General features: G+C 46.4%; 6 protein-coding genes across 6 annotated transcripts; 2 read left to right on the plus strand and 4 right to left on the minus strand.

Moving 5' to 3' along the window:
- Positions 1-2,196: 2,196 nt before the first annotated feature.
- Positions 2,197-3,057, minus strand: T069G_03101 (uncharacterized protein; the record flags this gene model as incomplete). Its single annotated transcript, XM_056170311.1, has 1 exon — positions 2,197-3,057. The coding sequence occupies one exon, from the start codon at positions 3,055-3,057 to the stop codon at positions 2,197-2,199; it is 861 nt and encodes a 286-aa protein (XP_056031203.1).
- Positions 3,058-3,958: 901 nt separating this feature from the next.
- Positions 3,959-6,171, minus strand: T069G_03102 (uncharacterized protein; the record flags this gene model as incomplete). Its single annotated transcript, XM_056170312.1, has 6 exons — positions 3,959-4,200; positions 4,266-4,283; positions 4,343-4,510; positions 4,577-4,674; positions 4,744-4,858; positions 4,926-6,171. 6 exons carry the CDS (start codon positions 6,169-6,171, stop codon positions 3,959-3,961), a joined length of 1,887 nt encoding a protein of 628 aa, XP_056031204.1.
- A 1,474-nt stretch (positions 6,172-7,645) lies between these two features.
- Positions 7,646-8,197, plus strand: T069G_03103 (uncharacterized protein; the record flags this gene model as incomplete). Its single annotated transcript, XM_056170313.1, has 1 exon — positions 7,646-8,197. The coding sequence occupies one exon, from the start codon at positions 7,646-7,648 to the stop codon at positions 8,195-8,197; it is 552 nt and encodes a 183-aa protein (XP_056031205.1).
- Positions 8,198-8,940: 743 nt separating this feature from the next.
- T069G_03104 (ankyrin repeats (3 copies) domain-containing protein) lies at positions 8,941-15,363 on the minus strand (the record flags this gene model as incomplete). The annotated part of the gene is made up of 10 exons (XM_056170314.1): positions 8,941-9,079; positions 9,131-9,938; positions 10,032-11,980; positions 12,050-12,607; positions 12,665-12,875; positions 12,930-12,997; positions 13,067-13,481; positions 13,566-13,593; positions 13,908-14,903; positions 14,983-15,363. 10 exons carry the CDS (start codon positions 15,361-15,363, stop codon positions 8,941-8,943), a joined length of 5,553 nt encoding a protein of 1,850 aa, XP_056031206.1.
- Positions 15,364-16,330: 967 nt separating this feature from the next.
- Positions 16,331-17,607, minus strand: T069G_03105 (mitochondrial biogenesis AIM24 domain-containing protein; the record flags this gene model as incomplete). Its single annotated transcript, XM_056170315.1, has 3 exons — positions 16,331-17,176; positions 17,242-17,360; positions 17,445-17,607. 3 exons carry the CDS (start codon positions 17,605-17,607, stop codon positions 16,331-16,333), a joined length of 1,128 nt encoding a protein of 375 aa, XP_056031207.1.
- A 437-nt stretch (positions 17,608-18,044) lies between these two features.
- T069G_03106 (kinesin motor domain-containing protein) lies at positions 18,045-20,344 on the plus strand (the record flags this gene model as incomplete). The annotated part of the gene is made up of 4 exons (XM_056170316.1): positions 18,045-18,255; positions 18,336-18,705; positions 18,763-19,129; positions 19,202-20,344. The coding sequence occupies 4 exons, from the start codon at positions 18,045-18,047 to the stop codon at positions 20,342-20,344; spliced, it is 2,091 nt and encodes a 696-aa protein (XP_056031208.1).
- Positions 20,345-20,841: the final 497 nt, after the last annotated feature.

Here is a 20,841-nt window from a genome sequence, read left to right on the forward strand (position 1 = left end):
AATCTGAGACGTGAAGAATCTGTGAGATCATGATTTCTGTTTTTTTATTCATAAACTAAAATCTATCTAAATAATGAGTGACAAAGATGGTTTGAGCAAAATATCAGCAACAATAACATAACATAACTCGTGTCATACAAACATTCATCACATTTCATCCAACGCCGAGCTCCCATGAACCCCTCTTTCCTATTTGCGCCATAACATGTGCGATTTCTCCACCCCAGAAAACGGATCCATCTTGCAGCTCCTTCGCCGTGGTGGCGCGATTGGTCTGTCGCAGCCAGACGCTAAACTGTCATCCTCGGGCGAGTTTCAAGTACATTCTCGGGTCCAGCATATGAGGCTATACTTGGCTGAATCGCGGGCCTTGACGTGATCCACTGGGGAAACACTCGATATGTTTCACCAAACAGAGTCTGATGGTGGAGAAGCGACTTGACAGTTGAGCTAGTCCAAAGCCAGCCCGTGTCGTGAAAATCTCCGAATAATAAGCAATAAATTATGCATACAGTGCAAGTGTATATGAAGAATAAATAACCATAAACGAGGACTCGTTGAGTGTAAAAAAAGAATAAAAAGACAAAGAATAACAGGTGACGATAAAAAGGAGAGAAAGTAGTACCCAGCATATGAAGCAGGGGTGTTTTGATCTTTTGCGAATGACTTCAGCTCATCGCCCCTTGCAGGTAGGCCGCAACGGTATTGTTTTCTGTCCGCTGCTTCTTCGGCACTCAATATGCCAAGTTTGGGCCTCTCTCAAGCCCTCCTATGGTCTGCCTTTCTCAGATTTTGGCCCATACACTTGGCAGGCCACCAGACCTAACATGGCGAGATACACAAGCAAGGTGAGAACAACTTCCCGGGCAGATAGAGGCCATCGGCTGTTATCATGACCATAATGACAATCTGTTGAGAAAAATGATGCATCGTCCGCGCGACCACAGACACTGTTTCGAACGCTTCTATAATGTTCGATAGGATTGCGCCATAGGAACTCAGAGGCCTCAATTTCGAAAGCAGCAGGAGAATACCTCGCGATATAGGCATTGGTGTTAGCCTCGATATCGACCTTGGCATTATTAGCCTCGATATCGCTTGGACGAAACCGAAATAGCCAGCGGACGCGACGAGCCACCAATTGAGACATGATGATCGAAATTGGTCGACCAAGCTTTTTGAAGCAGATAATCGTAAGAACAACAATCGAGATGGTGAAAAATTTCCTGAGTCGAGTTTCTTGTGATTTCGTATAGCCTTTTCTCTGTTCTTCAAGGAGAGTTTTATAAACATAGTGAAACAAGTAGTTCAGAGAACAGTAAATCCACGGAATGACGCCTAGAAAAAAAGTGTGTCTTGGCTGTGTTTCGCGGTACTGGCCTCTGGCCAATCCAACCAATCCAATTATATAACAAAAAACCATAACATTGAGCTTCCAGTGGTGTATGTCTGTGTATGGTTCCCCCGCACGCCAAAGTTCATCTTGTATCATGAAAGCATATGCGTTTAGAAAAAAAGAACCGAAGAGTAGCCCATGAGCAGCGCGGGGAGACAGAAATGGATATGCAACTGCTGGAAGTAAGACGGATATTGTACTGAGATACTCTGGGGGGATGATTCCACAGCAGGCGACGACAATGTTGTTTAATGTAGGATTTTCGAGTGTTGTAGCACTTTGCAGCTTTTGCAGCCGTGCAGGAGTCATCTGCATCCGTTGAGAAGCCATTATGTTGGTGCTCTTTTGCGGAGGATTGAGAGTTTGCGATGATGGATTTCGTCGATTGCGTATAAGATAGTAGAGTATCTGCTGGCTGTGGGATGAGAAGATATCGTAGATACTGATGGTGAGAGAAGGGTGGGAAAGACGGGGTCCCGGGGAGAGCAGCACCAGTTTTATATATGTTTTGATGGGATTATCCGTCTACTGGCCGCCTTCTTGCCTTATACTTTCGTTGTCTTATACTTTCAACTTTTGTACACAAATCTCGTACATGGCAACGTAAAAAGATTTTTCTAAGTTCATTAAGCCCAAATCCTACACTAGAGTGCTAACATAAAGTTTTAATTGATTCCTATCGCTATATATGTGTATATCTATCACGAAGTATAACAACCTCAATACACAAGCCCCACAAACTATCCGGAGTCATAATCCGCCCACTGCTTCTTTAATAAACTCAGTATACCGAGCCGGAGTTAGAACTGGTAAACCACCAGGTTCCACATAGTGATACACACAAGGAGCATGGAAAACATGTCCCTGAATAAAGTAATCATTTCCGGGGTAAAAGATCGCGGCCGCTCATCCCACTCTAACAAGCCGTCTTTTCCGGAAAGAGTTGCGCCATATTCAATATCAGGTACACTGTCATCGATATCAGGCCTTAAATGTTCCGGATTGCTGAGATCATCAAAGAAATCATCGAACGTGTACGGAATATAGGCCTTGGCGTTGGCTTCGATGTCTTCCTGGTAGAACCGGAATAGCCAGGAGACGCGGCGCGCGGTAAGTCGAGACAAGAGTACTGCAAAGTGTCTACCGAGCAACATGAACCAGCCCGGAATAGAGACTAAGCTTGAAATAGTCCAGAGTTTCGTAACAGGGCCCAAGTCCAGTCCCGTAAAATACGCCATATAAATTTCCTCCATACTGGGGAGAGCATACGCCCAAGAGCAACTCCAAAGGAGCATGACTAGCAGTAGGACACCGGGAATGGTGTCCTTTGGTCGGGCTTGGCATGGCCCGTTTTTGCCAATCCCGCCACCAACGGAAAAGTAGAGGATCGTTAAAATAATTTGCCAAGCGTGTATGTGTAGATGAGGCTGTCCCTCAATATCCAGAGCCTCAATATACAGCCTAGCTTGCTTGTCGTACGACCATACGTTCAGTGCGGCCGACCAGACGAGCATCACATGGGCTACGCCAGAGGCAAGCAACGGATATGCAATTGCTGGGAGTACAGCTGCCGCTAGCCGGAGGTTCTCTGGAGTGGTGAGTCTGCTGACATCGAAGCCGGTGCTGTTAGAAGCATTCGTATAATAGGACATTGAACTCATTCTGTCTTGTTATTGCGCGAGGTGGTTGAAAATGTGTGGTAGTTTGTTCTGTAAATCGTGTATGAGAGAGTAAATCAAACGTTGGGAGAAAGAAAAGTAGTGAGAAGGGAGAAGGAAGCAGCCCAGCTTTATATATATCTGGTTACGGGGCCTTTCGAAGGCGTTGATCCGTATTTTCCGTTATACTCTAAGGCTTCTAAAGTCTTTTTATATATCCGCCAGCACCGTACTCAGCCCCTAACCCACATACTTTATCTTAGACCAATATCTATCGGCTGTATCTGTGAGTACTTGTTTAGGTTGATAGAAAGGAGACTTATATTCATCAATGCCATATACTTTTGAGTTTCATTCAACTAATAAAGTTCGTGGTGACTCAGAAGTATACGATTGGTAGCCAGAACGTAGACCTGATTAATAAGATTAAGGGAAGACTCAAATATCGATGCGATTCAAAGAGTAAGGCTATCGGGAGATGTACATATACCCTTCGGATGTTATTCAATAGCATTTATACTAAACTTAACAGCTACCAGGAATGACGCACAAATGTAGTTCAAGAGGTGACAATGCAGATTAACTTTCCATGTAGAAGCCTTCTATGTGCCTCGCTCCAGCATGACCACGGCAAGTATTAGAGGGCTGATATTGACTTGGATAACCTCCACAGCAACGAGGACAGCTCTTTTACATAGAGGAGCGCCCATATATTCTAGCTTTTGTACTTCCTATATTCAAGCCTTTCTTTTACTTCACCTTTCGTCGCAATTCCAAGGTATAGTTCAGGTTTGACTTCACAATACTTTTCAATTTCATCCGGGCGCGATGATTATTGTAAAATTGCACACATATACCTGATACTAATGAAATAACGGTACGTATCAACAGCTCCTTGAAAACTTTAACCCAAAGGCGGAGTTGGAAAGGTCAATCTAAAAAATACGTCCTCCAGTTCTCGCAATAAACCATCTTCAGCCTTCCCTCCCATAGCCACTTGAAAATTTGATCTCACATGAACTCTCACCATCAACTCCAATTGTTCTTCCTCGGAAGCAAAAGGAAGATGGAATAGCCCACCGCGTGTACCTTCCGTGCGGAGGCTTTCCTCCTCTTGCTGAGCCAACAGCTCAACCTCTGGAATACCTGGATAGCGTTACCGTATTAGCATGATATGGCAGAGAATATTGTGCAGGGTAGGGTCAACATACCGCAGTCTCGAATTTTGCCTGCCGCAGTGGTTAGAATCTATGTGATGTTGCTCTGTACTTTGGATTTATATTCCTACCTGGACGGATGAAGATAACGGAATGAAATAGCGCATGAGAGACGATATATTTAGTCCTGAAGGCATGTTCCCACAGGCTTTCTATCATATATTTTCGAGTTACAATGTCGTTAAGTACCGTGGTCTGCATCAATTTATTTAACGTATTCTCAGTATAGAGCTGAGAGCCTATACTAGTCAGTATAGCTCAACGTCCGCGGATTGAAGTATTTGGGCCAGTAATAAGATGCTTACTCTGAGCAAATATATCTTCTGGACCTTCTCTTACTTCCTCAGTCACGAGAAGGTCAATCTCATCTTGTGTTTCATCACGATATCCGAATTGCTCTTTCCTAAGCAATTTCAGATAAAGCCAGTATCGTGAGCAATACGAGGCCATAAACATAGTGCAGATGATTGACCTATTTCGCATTTGGATCATTTCACTGCAACCAACACTCAGTGATTCGATCACACTTTGGAAATAAACCATTTTCCCGGCCTGGGGCACGTCTCGATCAAATAGTGCTTTCCCACCTGGACAACAAGTAATCAGCATCAATAGTTTACAATTATATCTCTCAATTTCGAGGCTTCTACTTACCAAGCTTCATGTATAGGTCAAAAAAGATAGCCACTGGATCATCACGCGAAAGGCCATTCTGCAATCTCTGCATCACTCTTCGAAATTCTAGTGGCTTATCCGTTGATTGCCTCCTAGAAATCGTCGGAACCATTTTCATAGTTCTCCATACAAGGGAGTTTTGCGAACCTAGGTGCTTGGCAAGAGTCTCTAACCCTCGCAGAAACGAGTATCGACTGTCCGGATCATCGCCGCCCACAATCTTGAATGAGTCGCATGGTCCACTCACATAGGACTCCAGTATTTGTTTGATGTTTTCTTTGTTTCGGTAAGCTATTGTGCTGAATCCGCCTGCATTATCCAAAAAAATGTTGTTTATGGTGTTCACATGGCCACTTTTGATGGGATGATATGTAAAGTGAAACTTATCTGTTGGCCGAAATTTCCCATCATATCCCGCAACAGCATGAGCCTCTCCATTAATAATTTCAGAGTAATTATTCCTGCACTTCTTTATTGGCAGATCTTCCAGCATTGATTTCGTGTCCTCACCGTAAACACGCTGGAACGATGACCAGAGGGCATCATTACGCGCCTGGCTAATTTCCCAATTGTAGTCTTCCTCAGGATTTGGTAGTGCAAGACACCGTAAGACGATTATCAGACGCGGTGATATGGGTGCAAATTCGTGATATCCGGCATGATAACCGCCTATCATCTTGCCTGTGACATCCCTGCGGAAAGTACTAGGACCTTCAAAAACGTTGTAACAATTATCTGTCAGGATAAACTCATCTGTGACCTCTGAAGGGGTACATATGGCCATATAATATGTTTCGCAATGCATAATAAACCAATACGCGTCGTCAGAAAACATTTTGCATGGGAGTTCGTCGGTCCATTTGCGTTCAGGGTCCATTTCCAAGTTCATGATTGTTTCCAGATTGTGATACCACACATCCCTCGGTGTGGAGAAGTGGTGCTCCTTCATATATTCAAGAAGTAGCTCTCGATCCTTGGAACAGTAGTCCTCAGGCTTATCATGATAGAAGCGTTGGTGAAACCCAGAGCCGCGATACTTCAATAGAAATAGAAACTTGCGGAGCAAATCTCTCTCAATTCTTGTCAGGGTCACAGCTGCGTCACCGGCTTCATGGTTTTTGACAATGCGGCGAAATATAGTGCTCGCTTGTGACTCCATTTTGCCAAACATTGTTTCGATGCGGCGTTGTTCATGCGATGCAGTTTTGGCTGGATCGTTGTACATATTGGGGGCTCCAAATATGCGCTTTCGCGGATAAGTTTCCAATCGAAAACGAGGAGGAGTCAGGTCCACACAGTTGACGACGAGGTCGCCGGGGAACTTGTCCTTTTCATGCTTGCATTTGCATTTTTTTCTTCCTTTGTGCTCGGCCTTTGGACATTGGAATGGGTAAGAGTAATTCTTCAAGATGAATTGGGGAATAAAATGTTGATATTCCGTATTAGTGAAAGACATCGCGGTAGATTTGTATGAAATATGGGAGCCAACGATGACAAGATATGAAGACAGAAACAAAACGAGCAATTTGGGAGAGAGGGTGGATAGGGAGATGAAGTCAGTCGCTCAACAAGGATCTAGGCTTTATATATATATATATATATATATATATATATAGGTAATATATAGATATATAGGTATATGTAAATCATTTTGGGAGGCCAACGCATAATGTACGAATCGCATCTCATTTATATCGTACAAGCCTCATATGACTGAAGTGGTGGGTCGTATTCTGGATTTCCATTGGCAAACCCCAATTGTTAATGCAACGGCCTCCGAGGCCACCAATCATGTGTTGGCGATTGTCTCACCCAGCATATTCTGTACCACCCTCCCCTACCTTACCTTATGCAAAGGCCCCCGAGCTTTCGCGAATCAGCTCTTAACAACAGCCCAAGCATTTGATGTCGCTAGCCCAAAGGAATTGCACAAGGCGGAAAATAACCCCCGCCTGAGACCATCGACAACGTTAAATACCCCGACTTGCCCAAGCGACCTCCGAACACTCTCTGGAATTTCTCCTCATCCTGTTTCCACCTTTTTTTGCTTTTTACAGCACCCTTAGCTTTCATACCGCCAGAGGTAGTACCACATGGCCCAGCTACCACATCGGTACCTGGGCCATGTGGTACTACCCTTGGCTTCTTACACGGGGCCTTGTTATTCGCAAGGTCCTGTTATTTATATCTCGATAGTATCGAAGTGGCAACTGGTATGTATTCCAATTATGGGACTTGGGTTTTGACGGATAATTTGCTAACAGCAAGATTTTGATTCAAGAACCAATGATTTTCGGCATGGGGTCTGGCATACGACTCAGTAAACGAGATTATAGTTCATTTGAAGGCAGTGGCGTTGCCAATCATCGGCGACAGATTGCCCTTCCCCCAAATCAACTAATAATGCGAAATTGCGTCGTATGCTAGGAAACATCGTCTCAGTCATATGGTCAGATTGTTATCTTCGCAATGACTCTTTTGAAGCTTTCAAATATGGTATGTTGTTCTCGAGATATCTAATACTAGATTCCGAAGAAATATTGACCAGTTTCAGAAAGCCAGATTGCCGGACCCGGATAACGTCATTAAAAGGTGTCCAATTATCGTTCTCTGAAAAGAGTCGAAAATTTATAGATATTCGCAAACCAAAACTACTTATTCAACGCTGCAATAAACAAAGCAGAAGCTCAGTGCCAATCATGGACTGGGCTTCACGCCAAAATCCAGATTTCATGTCCTTTTTGGACCACAATATCGACTGGGATCTTCTTATGGATTCAACTTTCTTCGGAGACAGCTCCATGGTTGAGCTGCTGGCGGCCGCTGGAAGCCACAACAGTTTAATGCCGAATTTTCCGGATACTGAAGAGGGTATGGGTCACGGCAATGACATATCTTCACTACAATTCGACTTTAATCAGTTTCTACCAACAAGCAATACTTTTCAATACGAGGCAATTGACCCGACTTTCGAGCTCGTTGGTGAGGATCATACGGCATTAGACACTGCGACAAGTCCAAGCACCTGGAGTTCTGGCAATACAACTCTTTCACCAACAGACAAATTTCTCTCGTTGTCCCCTCCGACTGTCTTGAACTGCCAGTTACCAGAAATGTCCTCCCATAATGAAGGTCAACCAGAGAGTTTTGGTCGGTACATGCCAATAACTCTGATGAATCCCCCAAGGAACCCTACCAATGTCCAAAAACCAAGAAGACGTAAACGAAAAGATTCACAGATGCTAAAGTGAGTGAACTAGAATTCGGTACGGGTATTCAAGGCTAATATATTTTCTTGTTGTACAGGAGAGATGAAAGAAAAGTGACCAAGCCGGAGAAGTGCCATATATGTGGATTAGGCCATGCGCAGAAAAGAGATTTGGATCGTCACATGGTATCGAATCACCGAAAAGAGGCTGAAAGATTGGGACTTGATGTTTCGAAAATATCGTGCAAGTTTTGTCCGCTTGAATTTGATGGTATTCGTCGCGATCGTTTAGTTAGGCATACGAAAAGAAAACACCCGAATTTTCTCTAAGTCAACGTCCCCAAATCATGAGATATGGAATTACTCTAGTGAAATGGAGGATCGAGTGCTTTGAAGAAGTTGACCCGTTGCATATGCTTCACTGATCCCTCCAAGCAGCTATAGAAAACCGCAGGTGGTAAGAACCATTCATCCTCTGAAGGAATTGAAAGCGAAGGGCTTAACATCTAAGTTTTTCACTCCTAAACAGCATGCTACTTTTTGTAAAATTCTTGATCATAAGTTTGTTCAACAAGTCTTAGACCAGCCGTTAAATTGCCTCTCTATATTATTGAGCATTTCCTTCTCAGGCACGCCTTTTGCAGCAGTACTCACTCGGAGGAGTAGCCGTTGGTAGCCGCAAAATCAAGGATTCACAGCATTGACGAAAGATGTTAAAGAGGATAAGTTGTAACTATCATAGCATATCAGGTTACATATCTTAAAGAAATCTCGACCCTCTTCAGTTTATACTGACTCTTCCTCGTCTTCGTCGGAGTTAAATCTATCGCTACTTCTGTCGTAATTGTCGCTATCATCGGCCGAGTTATATGTATACTCCAGGCCGTGATCCACAGCTCCACGGCTCAAGAGAAGCTTTCTCACTCTTTGGCAAAGAAGCTTCCTCTGCTTTGCTGCGTCTAATGCAGTATTGTACTTTCCCCCTTCTAAGTTTATGTCTGCTCCACGTTCGAGCAGAAGCTCAGCCACGTCCTCATGGCCATTAAAAGCAGCTGCTTGCAATGCAGTGCCGTATAAACCGCCCATCTGGTTTACATCGGCGCCATTTTCGAGCAGCCAGTACACCACAGAGACGTGACCATGATACGAAGCTGCTTGGAGGGCAGTCCCACAGCGACCGCCTTTCGCATTTATCAATGCGCCATTTCTAAGAAGCATTTCGACGAGATGTACATATCCCTTGGATGATGCTGCCTGTAAGGCACTGCCATAAAAGCCGCCTGTTGTATTGATATCGTCTCCAGTTTCTTCCACTAAGAAACCGATGGCTTCGGCGATTTTCTCCTGTATTTTCATTTGATCGGCCGAGGAATCGGTAATCCTAGAAATTGCTGCTTGTATAGTGGTCCCATACCTATGCCCAGATATAGGAGGATTCGTTTTGACGCCATTCTCAATGAGCAGCCGATAGTCCTCTGGGCGAGCCCATTGTAAGATACTGCCAAATTTATCGGGGTATTCTTTCACTTTGGCTCCTAAATCAAGCATGATCTGGACCATGCCCTCCTTCTTGCTGGCAGCGGCTGCATGTAGAATGCTTCCTCTCCTCCCACGTGCATCAAGAGTAGCCCCGTACTCTAAGAATAATTGCACAATGTCATCACGCCCGTGATAAACAGCCTCTTCCAAAGGATACTCTTGCTTGTAGTTTTTCCTCATCGGATCTGCCCCTCTATCTAAAAGCATCTTGATTACCGAAATATTGTCTCTGGGCCCAATAGCCGCTAAAAGTGGTAGCGCTTCTATGCGGTTTGGATCTGCGTCGTTGTCTAGAAGAAGCCGACAGGCTCGAAGTGAGCAATTAGACGCGGCCGCACAGAGAGCGCTTCCATATTTTGGAACCCCGACACAGTTTATATCAGCTTTGTATTTGATCAGCAGCTCGATGACGGGTTCATTGTCGTAAAAAGAGGCAATAGCAAGCGGCGTGCCAGATCTCACGCTGTGAGCATTCGGGTTTGCTCCATTCTCTAGTAATATCCTTGTGACAGTAGCATCTTCCCTAACAGCAATATGAAGGGCGGTCCTATCCTCATATTCGCCAATACTCTCGACGTTGGCGCCGCGACTCAACAGCAGCTGCAGTGTGTCGATGTGCCGCTTACAAATGGCTGTGGTAACCGAAACATCCTTGTTTTTCGCACTGGCGTCGTATCCCTTGTCCAGCATGTATGTAACCAAATGGTTCATTCGATTCCAAACAGCTTTTTGAAACACCCTGGCGCACACTTTGGCACCTCTATCCACGAGTGAGATGACAAGTTGCTCATCCTTCTGATTGATTGCTTCCAATAAAGCCATAGACGAATCCTCGCCTGCGTCTCGACCTGCTCCTTTGTTCAAAAACGTCGTTACGTAGTTTTCTGGAAGGTAAGAAATGACATAGGGTAATAGCTTATCGAGAAGGCCATCTGTATTGTCAAGTTGTGGTCGAGCGTCGAGAAGGACTTGAAGCATTCTCCTTTTCTTGGCCAGAAGTATTTCCCTCTCCTGTTCCAGATGCATTTCCCTTTTGGGGAAATATAGCTCCCAACCTTTCTTTTTCATTATTCCAACATAGATAGGATGCTTGTGATCAATTACGGGATATTCTCGTAGCATATTCGCCACTATCCTGTGACCATTATCCTCATCTTCAACTGCCCTTGTAAGAATATCGCCAATAACATCGAGATTATCCTTGTCTATTAGCATCTCAAAAATATCTCGATAGCCCATAATAATGGTCAATGTAGATGGATATAGCTCCTTGTAGAATACTTTGTCCTTTCGAAGTGAGTCTGTTGAATCTTGCCGCCTTGAGGGACCATTAGTAGCATGTCTGAAGATGTTCCATTCGGAAGCTTCAGGGTCGTAGCCTTTAATGGAGGGGACGATTCCGGCTTTTAGCAGAATATCAACGAGGTCTTTCTTATTGTCTCTTACCGCTCGCATAAGCAGCGTGGCTCTTTCATTTCCCCCCAGAGATCGAAATTCGTTCTCTTTGAGCAGGTGGCAAAGAACTCCACGAAGTTGTAATTCGACAGCATTGTAAAGTCGAGATCCACGAACCTCATAAAAATACGGTTCCACCATCCCAGGCAGAAGTGTTTGTCTCGTGATCCAAGGGTCATAGGCGTTGATGTAATTCTGAAATAACCCTTCATCGGAATATAGGAATAGAATTTCGCTCTCGAGAATCTCCATCTCGGCCTCAGCAGATTTAATTTCATAAGGAACGTGCCAACGCCATCTTTTTGCAGCATACTGAAGCAACGGATAATTTCGTATTCGATCTCCGAATGTTTTGTCTCCATATGCACATTTCGTTTCGAAAACGTCCATTGATAGGTACCTCAGACAAACTCTTGCAATGTACAGGTCCGGGTCTATAGCAGACCCGAATACTTGAGGGTTGCTCTTCAGATACTCTTGAATCGAAAAATGAGCTAGTTGAAGATTGTTTTCACCATCGCTCACGATTAAACCACAGCACACATCGACCAAGTCTTCAATATCTGGTATGTTGTCTCTGTCAATGTCATTCAACATTCCCTCTCCAAGCTCGACAGACAGTCCATGGGATAAAGCGTCAAAGTTTAGTTGTTCTTTCGTATACACAAGCCACAACAGTGTGCGCAATGCAAAATCGTTATCAGCAATACGGGACATGATGCCACCAAAGTATTCGGAAATAGTTTCTGGCAAGTTTTGTAACACTGCGCGAATTCTGGTCGGCGTCAGACGTTTCAATACTTCTTTTAGCTGAAACGATGCCCATAGGAACCTACAACTAGTTAGCCTCATGAATATAAGTTTCTGGGATAAGGTCTTCATGTTGAGGAGTACCACGCACATGCCATCAGCTTTGGAGACGATAGTTTCAATCACCTCTTCTTTAAGTTCATTATTTTGCATAACTTTATAGCGACCCCTCGCTAAATTGTCGTCAATGAGGAGCCTTATGTCTTCGGTATGGGCCTTTATCTCGACAGGTATCCATCCAGAGAATGTTTTTTCGGGATCGGTTTGCCGGCTGGTGATCAATATCCGAGCTCCGATGTTTTGGAGATGGTTGACTATCTCCAAAGCTTCATTTTGGAAGCTTTCAATGCATTCATCCATCGCATCAAGTACAACAAACGATTGCTTAAACTTCCTTAGAAGGGCGTCAATCTCGCGCATAAGAACAGATGTGTCGGGGCCGGTGTCGTTGCCTCTGCCCTTGCCTTTGTTTTCATATAACTCCACAATGGTAGTAGGGAGTGTTTGAATTTGACCAATGAGCTGCATCAGAAAACTTGAAAGGATCAAAGTACGCTCTTGGGGATAGCGGTAGTCGAAATACCAATAGAGGACAGCGCTACTTGGGTCATTCTTAAATGTTTCCTCAAGGGTTTCAATCATACGGCACCTAATGAGAGTGTTAATTAAATATGAGCATAAAGCGACTGCAGTGGAATTTACTTACGCAAGATGACTTTTGCCCGCTCCAGGAAGTCCATGACACCAGAGCAAGCGATACTCATCGTTTCCGTGCTGCATAAATCCTTGTAATTCTGGCAACCGCAAGAACCAAAAACCGGTATCTGGCACCATGGTCTCCTTTATTTGGTCATTTTTTGCTTGATAGTCGCCACTACACTTTGCTAGCCAGTCAATAACCTTGTTGCTTTTCTCATCTAAATCAAGGTCAGCATGTCACTCTAGCCGAGATGTCAAGGCTTATATTTTACCTCGATGGTGTTTTTCTTGAATCTCTGATAAAGTGCTGACTTTAGAGTAAATGAGAGCCATTGAATTCCTGAAATCAAGTTAACAAAACATTAATAGACGAAATAAATTATATCTTGGCTTCGAAGTCAGTCCCTACCACATATCGATTGCAAGCGCATTGTTAAACACTACTTGATACTCCTTTAATTTCTGAATCATTTTCTCCAGTTCTGGTTTCCGAAAAGGCCAGATAATTTTTCCCTTTTTTGAATCAATGTTCCTTTCAATCATGCGCTGCCATTTTTCTGCATCCATTTTACAGCGGCTCAACTGGGGGCCGAGCGCCTTGGCTACATCGGAGCAATCTGGTGATGAGCCATTGGTGTTGGATATGGCGCTTAGGAGTTTATCCAGCGGTATTTTTAGAGCACAGAGCTCGTCCAAGAATTCTTTCTGCTCCTTTTTGGCGTGGGTAACGCTGGATGCATACTTGAAAGTGGTTGATATAGCGGCTGCAACGGCGCTATTCAAGGCCGCAATATCAGAACCAAGCAGGAGAGGATTCATCGAAACTAGTTTAGTAAATTATTGACAAAATATGAACTTATTTCTTTGATGAAAAGATGGAGAAATTGGCGTTTCCGTTGGCAACTTACGGCTATACAAGTACGCGTTCATGAATGCCTGCGGTATGCCTATGAGTTAGCCTCGCAGCAGATTTACATGCGAAGGGGGTGGGGGTCGTGACATGGGCACACCAACAACTTGATTGAACCAACAACATGGAAAATCAGGCTACCAATGAGGATGAGCAAAAACATGGTTATTATAAATCTAAGCATGATATCACGAGCCCTGATGACCAAAAGTGAGGGGCATATTGCGTTTTAAATTTCATTGCCCATCTTGGTGATATATATCAGGTATTTTGCAACCATGTGCAAGACTAATCAGCATCATACCATATGCACTGACACATCCGTACCATCCCCTCAAACCTTGGTCCATTTGAAGCCAACAAGTGTAAATCGCGCCCAAATGAAAATAAAGCATCCCATCATCATAGACAAGCCACAAAACAACTGCAGGCCGAGATAGTCGCCATGTTGCGATGACACAATCGCGCCTCCAATGGGACTTCCAATCAGTGCCCCGATGGCTTGAATCGAAAACGCTACGCCGACTCGAGTGCCAATGTGCCTAATGTCGGAAATTTGAGCTACAAGCGTTGGCCCAAGAGAGATGACACCTCCAGAGGAGAAGCCGAATATGATGACGAAAACGATGATGCCAGCAACACTCTTGACAGGAATCCAGATAGCGAGACAGGAAATAGCAGAGATGAAGGTGATGATGATCATCACATTGAACCTGCCCATCTTGTCGGCTACAACGCCTGGGAGAATTCGCCCAAAGATACTCATGGCATTGAGGATTGGTATCAGATATGGGACCAACTTCGGAGAGAAGCCGGCATTTTGAGCTTGAAGAATAACATAGTTGAAGGGCAAAAACATTCCCATATAGAAGAAGAATGATGCGGCAGTGGTGGTTACCAATCGGATATCCTTGAGGTGCTTCGCGTACTCTCTGAGGACGAATCGGCGTGGGCGCGGTGGCAATCTCGACTTGACTGTCAAACACGCAATACCCAGCAGCAACATAAACATGAAGCCAAGTGTACGCATCATCCACGGAAATCCGATCTTTATAATCAGTTTATTCATCATGATTGGCAAGACGACGCCGCCAACAGATGAGCCCGAAACCATGACACCGTAAGCGGCAGCGCGTCTTCTAAGAAACCAACTGACGATGGAGGACATGCAGGCATTGAAGACGGCGCTAGATCCAATGGCAGAGACAATCGCCTGGGCGAGGAAGAATTGGTAGTACTCTTTGGAGAGTGAGGTCATCATAAGGCCGAAGATGTAAGTAACGGAGCCTCCCCAGAGGAGCCATCGTGGTCCATAGTTGTCGAAAATAAGGCCAAACTATAGCAGTCAGCACCGCAATGCATAAATATTTCCCAAATTTCTTCTTGTTGTTCGCAGAAGTCGGAGTGTCACTTACTATCGCCCCGCAAAAGATCATCAAGAATATCAGCACTGAAAGAATCCAGCTCACAACAGAAGAAGAGTATTCCTTCAATGGGTCGGAGACGTAATACTCTTCGAATACTCCCACGCAATTAATCAGCCCAAAAGTGCAAAAGAGAGCGCACCATCCACCAAGGACGACCAGCCAAGCCTCTAATCCGCCTTCAGGAAAGTCGCTGGGAGGAGGAGGTTTGGGGGCAGCCTCCAGATCCAAGTTGGCAAGGACAATCTGCTCTCCAGTGCCAGAACCTTCGGTGTTTGAACCTTTGTGGGAGCGAGAGTCAGGGTCTTCTTTAAACTCCATCTTCTTGTTGGTTTCGGCCGTATCGGTTGGGGAGGAAGTAGAAGCGAGCATCGTAGGTAGAAGTTCAATTGTAGGTCGAGCGAAAGACTGTTTTTGTAAAGCAGAATGAAACGGGGTATCTGGTCATTAAAAGAAGAATATAGAATAGAGATTCAAGAAAATGAGTCGCTGACAGACCAGATGGCAACTTGGACGGTATAACAGGTAAAAGAAAGATGATCCCGCACGATTCGGGGTTCTTTTTGTCGAGCCCTAATTGATCTTGTACAAACAAGCGGTCTCTTATATCTTATATTATTCAATTATAAAAGATTCAAAGACATAGCGCAAATCACCATCGTGTATTAGTGTGTATCCAGATCAGGGATTGCCTCTTTCAGCAAACTGTGCCTTATTCGGGCATTTCGCGAAATCCCCGTGTTAGTCGGAGCTAGCCTCGGCGAGAAGCTACCACTGTAATTCGCAGATCATATGCATACCGTAGTAAGCGGGACCGATTGTTAGCCCTGTAACGGCGTCTATGCTTGAAAATTAGGCAGTTTGATTGAGTAGATTGATAGGACCGAGTGGGAAGCGAAATAGACGAGGGCCGAGTACGTGTACGAAGGAATGCAGCAGACCCACGCCGGGGTCATGCTAATCCTCCCAAACCTCTCCTGCAAAACGCTTGGTGCCAATCTTAAGAACGTATTAGGCCCCTTCAAAGTCAGTGCCAATCAGAGATTTTACTTGTTTCTCCTTTCCTCAGCGGACCTGTGCAATATGCCGTTCGGCTTCGTGCTCGGAGGAAATTGTTGGACATACCCTCCCACACACCGCATTGATCACACCTAGGTCTGCATTGCCACGCTCAGAGTTCCACGAAAAGATTCAAATCCTGCGTCTCGCAGACAAGATTCTAGTGCACTGGATACGCCGATTGATAATCAGCGTAATGATCTCATAATAGTATACAACATACAGGCTTGCTCCGCAAGCGATTTTTTTAACCACCGTCCCTTTTTTGGCCTCTCAATGTTCATCGAACAAATTCCTTCAAGTCTTTCTTATCCTCAAACGTTACTTTTCCATCCTTGTTTGTTGGCTCCACGCGAATCCCAGAAGCATTCTCGTCGGCCGCCTTTGTAGTCAGAGTACCCTGAGGCTTACTAGCGAATTCCAAGGCAGATGCCAATGTACCGGCCTGCGAATCAGCAATCTCATTGACCTGTTCATTGGTGAGGCTATCGACAACGCGCACGCCCCGGCTTGACATGAGAATAGTGCTCGGCCCCTTGAAATGCAAGAACAGTCGGTCGCCCCAGATTGTCCGCCGGGTCATTGTTCGGAGACTGTAGAAAGTACGGGCAAGGAATTTGTAGACTTGCGAATCCCGTGCCTTCTTCATAAACTCTGTTTCCGGAATCCAGGAAGTAAGGGATGGAATCTGGAATCGTAGACTAGCGCTCTTGAATCTGAACGGCAAAGGCTGGTGCTTTGTGACGGAATATGCGACAACACTGCCGGGGTGTGCGACGAATTCTTCACCCTCAGAGAGATGTAGTTGATAAATCTGTCCTGGTGCCGATAGAGCTGCCAACCCACGACCAGTCACAAATGTGCTACCCCAATGCGCCACCGAGAGTCGTCTCTGGATCCGTGATGAGAGGGAAAGAGTGTGGCCTGTCCAAGCCAGCAGGGCATTGCGCTGGATCACCATCCAATCGGTCGTTCCGTCCAGGTGCAAGATGGTAAAGGTCGTGGTGGGGGATTTGGTCGTGATCAAGGCGGTAATCGGCGAAGTGGCAGATATGCGCTGATAGATGAACGGGACCCCAAACGGTGCTCGCGAAAGGGGATTTAGTAGTGACAGAGTCGATTGTGCCTGCGAAACCATTAAACATTAATATTTCGGCTCCATTGCTGCCATCGCATCATCAGCGCTCTCACATTGTCTGGGTTCCCCGCCACTGCGACCAGCGTCCCACGTCGTGTATAAAGCCTCTGTGAAGCCGAAAGCGATACCGAGAGCAGCGAATACGGAGAGCCAATGACTTCGAATCGGGCATCTGGGAGTCCACAGTCCGTCAGCACAAGCACCATCACACCATCATAGCATCATAGCATCATGTTAGCAGCGAAGTCATCCATACCAGCCGTATCCCTCAGGTTTTCAATTGCGCCAAAAGCATCTCCCCCGGCTGTCGTGCTCGGAGTTGCACTGATCTGGATGCCGCGGCATTGCCAGCAGACGTAATTCGCCGGCTGGCTGCGCAATGCACGCGCTGTCCGTAGCAGCGGCGAAGGGCCCCTCATTGCGCCGTTTGTCGAGCTCTCGCGAGCTTGTCGAAAAGCTGGTGGTGAGCTTCTGAAGTCCGTTCGGACGCTAAAATCCCGGCAATTCTCGCAATCGCTGGCGGTCTTTCCCGGCTTGTGGTGTGGTGCGATAAAGCGATAAAGTACCTGGGTACCTGCTGCACGTGTTTGTTGCCGTGGTAACACAGCGCCAAAATACCCCAGCACAAGGTGGTATGTACCCCGTACCGAACCAGCCCCGTACCAGCCCTTGGCACTCCCAGCCCTCCAGCACGCCAAAAATCGGTCAATCTAATCTCTACTGCTACTAATTAATCTCCTCCAACGACAAGGACGCCGGATGCTCACTAAGCAGGATTTAGGAGCCTCGATCCCATCGCCATCCTGCGGCAGCGGTTGCCTCTCTCCTCCTCGCCTATAGCCCCAATTGATCGCCAATGTCGGTTCGCGTCGTCGCCAGGCTGCGGCCTCTCCTGTCTCAGGAGCTGGAGAAGGACATCATCGTTCGCACCGACAGCGTCGAGCCCGAGAAACCGGCGACAATCGTCAAGATTCCGAACCCGCGAAACGAAAGCGAGGAGTTTTCCTTTACCTTCAATGGCGTCTACGGCTCAGAGACGACGCAGGAAACGCTTTTTACTTCCGAAGGTGGGAACTATTTCTTTTTCTTCTCCGCCACTCTCCGCACCTAACGCGTCTTGCTGGACTAGCTGTGTTAACCTGAACAGTGGCGCCGCATATAAAATCACTGTTTCAGGGCCTCGATGTTACCATCTTCGCGTATGGTGTCACGGGTACGGGAAAGACGCACACGATGCGGGGAGGGATGAAGCTGGCTGAACGAGGCGTGATTCCCCGGTTGCTTAGCAGCATCTTCCGCAGGGGGAAGAAGATTATGAAGGACACAGATGGAGAGACTACGGTAGACGTAGCACTGTCCTACTATGAAATCTACAACGACAAGGTCTATGACTTGATGGAACCCCCTGAAAAACGAACGGCGACTGGGCTGCCCCTCCGCGCAGAAGCCAACGGCAAGACGGTCGTAGTGGGCTTGACGGAACGAGCTTGCGAGGATCTCAAGGACTTTGAAACATTGTATATCGAGGCCAACAACAACCGCGTAACAGCGGCCACAAAGCTCAACGCCCACAGCAGTCGAAGTCACGCCATTCTACGGGTCAAGCTGACGCAGACAACCGGTAATATGGTTCTCGAAAGTACAGCATCCGCCATCGATCTGGCTGGTTCGGAAGACAATCGACGGACAGACAATGGCAAGGAGCGGATGGTGGAGTCGGCAGCCATCAACAAGAGCCTGTTTGTGCTCAGCCAGTGCATTGATGCCATTTCTCAAGGAGCCAAGAGGATACCATATCGAGAGTCCAAGATGACCCGGATTCTATCATTAGGTCAGAACAATGGCATCACCGTCATGATCCTCAACCTATCACCGCTGCGAAACTATCATTTGGATACTCTTAGCAGTCTGAATGTTAGCTCTCGAGCCAAGCGGATTGAGGTTCGCGAGATTGAGAACGAGGTCGTGTTTAAGCAGGTTCCTAGGACGAACTCGGCTACAGCCACTCGGCAGCCATTAAAGCCTCTGGCTAATGCTATAAATACCCACATCGCTGCCAGCGGAAACGCTGCGGCAAAGCCCGCGGAGGTGGCCAAGCCCGTCAAAGCTTTTAGTGTATACACGGATAAAGCGAAACCGTCAGCTATTGCGCGACCATCCCTGGGCTCCGCTCCTCCTCGCTCCTCCTCCAAGTCTCGGTCATCTTCGCTGAAGCGGTCGTCGGACCATCACGACACGACCTCTCGACCTAGCAAACTTGCTCGGCCAATCATTCACCAAACTCCACAGCAGCAAGTCGCAAAACCTTCACGGCCTTCATTAGTGCCTCCAGCACCCTCAAAGCCCCCGCTGGCATCGCAACAAACGCTCACTGTGACAGCAGCAGAAATTGAGGCCTTGGTGGAGAAGAAAGTTAGTGAGATACTAGCGGCAAGGGAAGCAGCTGAGGAATCCATTCGACGAAGTCAGACTTCGCCTGAAGTGAGTGATGCGGTCCAAAGACGTCTGGAAGCTCTCGAAAGACGAATTGAGAACGAAGAGTGGAGGGAAGACGCCAAATCTGAGGGTCTGCGGTATCTATTGTCAGCAAGGCACCACAAGGAACGTGGTGATGATGCCGCCGCGCTCAAAGCCTACGAAATGGCTTTACCATATTTCCCAAACCAGCCAAAGCTCCTTGGCAAGATTGAGCGCCTAAAAGCACGTATAGAAACTTCAGCGAGTTCAGGAGGCACATCCCCCGAGAGACGGGAGAGGAGAAAGGAACGCAAGCCGAGACGCAAGACTACCAGCGATGAAGATGGCGATGACGCCGAGGCAGATGGAGAGGAGGAATGCCAGGTTTCCACGCCAAAGATCAAGGCAATCAAGCTCAAGGCTAGAAGAGAACCAAACACCATTCTTACAGAGGACGATGAAGATAACACGCCGCGTACTCAACGACTTCTCGATTTGGTCAACTCACGAGATGCGACGCAGATCCGGGGGCTCGTAGGATTCGGCGCGAAAAAGGCTCAAGACCTGGTAGACTATTTGGAGTTGGCGAGCACCGAGGGCGCCAGTGAGATGAAGAATCTATCTCAGCTACGAACGATTCCTGGCTTGGGTGGGCGAACCGTAGATCGCGCATATGAGGGATTGGCAGCGAGGGCATAAAGTCATGGGCGGCGTTTTTCTTTTATATAAAGGCTGTGCATGTGTTACCATCGTGCACTTGGATACCAGAAAGGCGACCCGGGCGAGGGGTCGCACGAGCATTCTATGGCGTTGGGAGTTGTGATCACAGCTAGAAGAGGGACAGTGTATCTGCACATGTTGCTGCTGTTCATTGATTGGCTTGAAGACGCATTATGCAGCGAGCATTGATGGAATTGATTTTCACCCCTTGCATGAAATGTCATGCAGCCTCGATCTGATGAACCCTGTCTTGGCCTCTTTTTGTGTTTCATCTTGTCTGTCTCATCGTCTGTTTCTCAAGTGTGTGACGCCATTCTTTTTGTGTGCCACAGGCGATTTGGCTGGCGTTGGTTTGGTTTTGTTTTTACTGACTGGACGGTATTACTGTGTGAGACTCACATTTCGTTAGATATTAGAAGGGTGTTTCTGTTTTCGCTTATATATATACCTGATGATGAGGCATTGAGCGGCGCCGT

This window comes from Trichoderma breve, chromosome 2, assembly GCF_028502605.1.
Source record: "Trichoderma breve strain T069 chromosome 2, whole genome shotgun sequence".
Classification (NCBI taxonomy): Eukaryota; Fungi; Ascomycota; class Sordariomycetes; order Hypocreales; family Hypocreaceae; genus Trichoderma; species Trichoderma breve.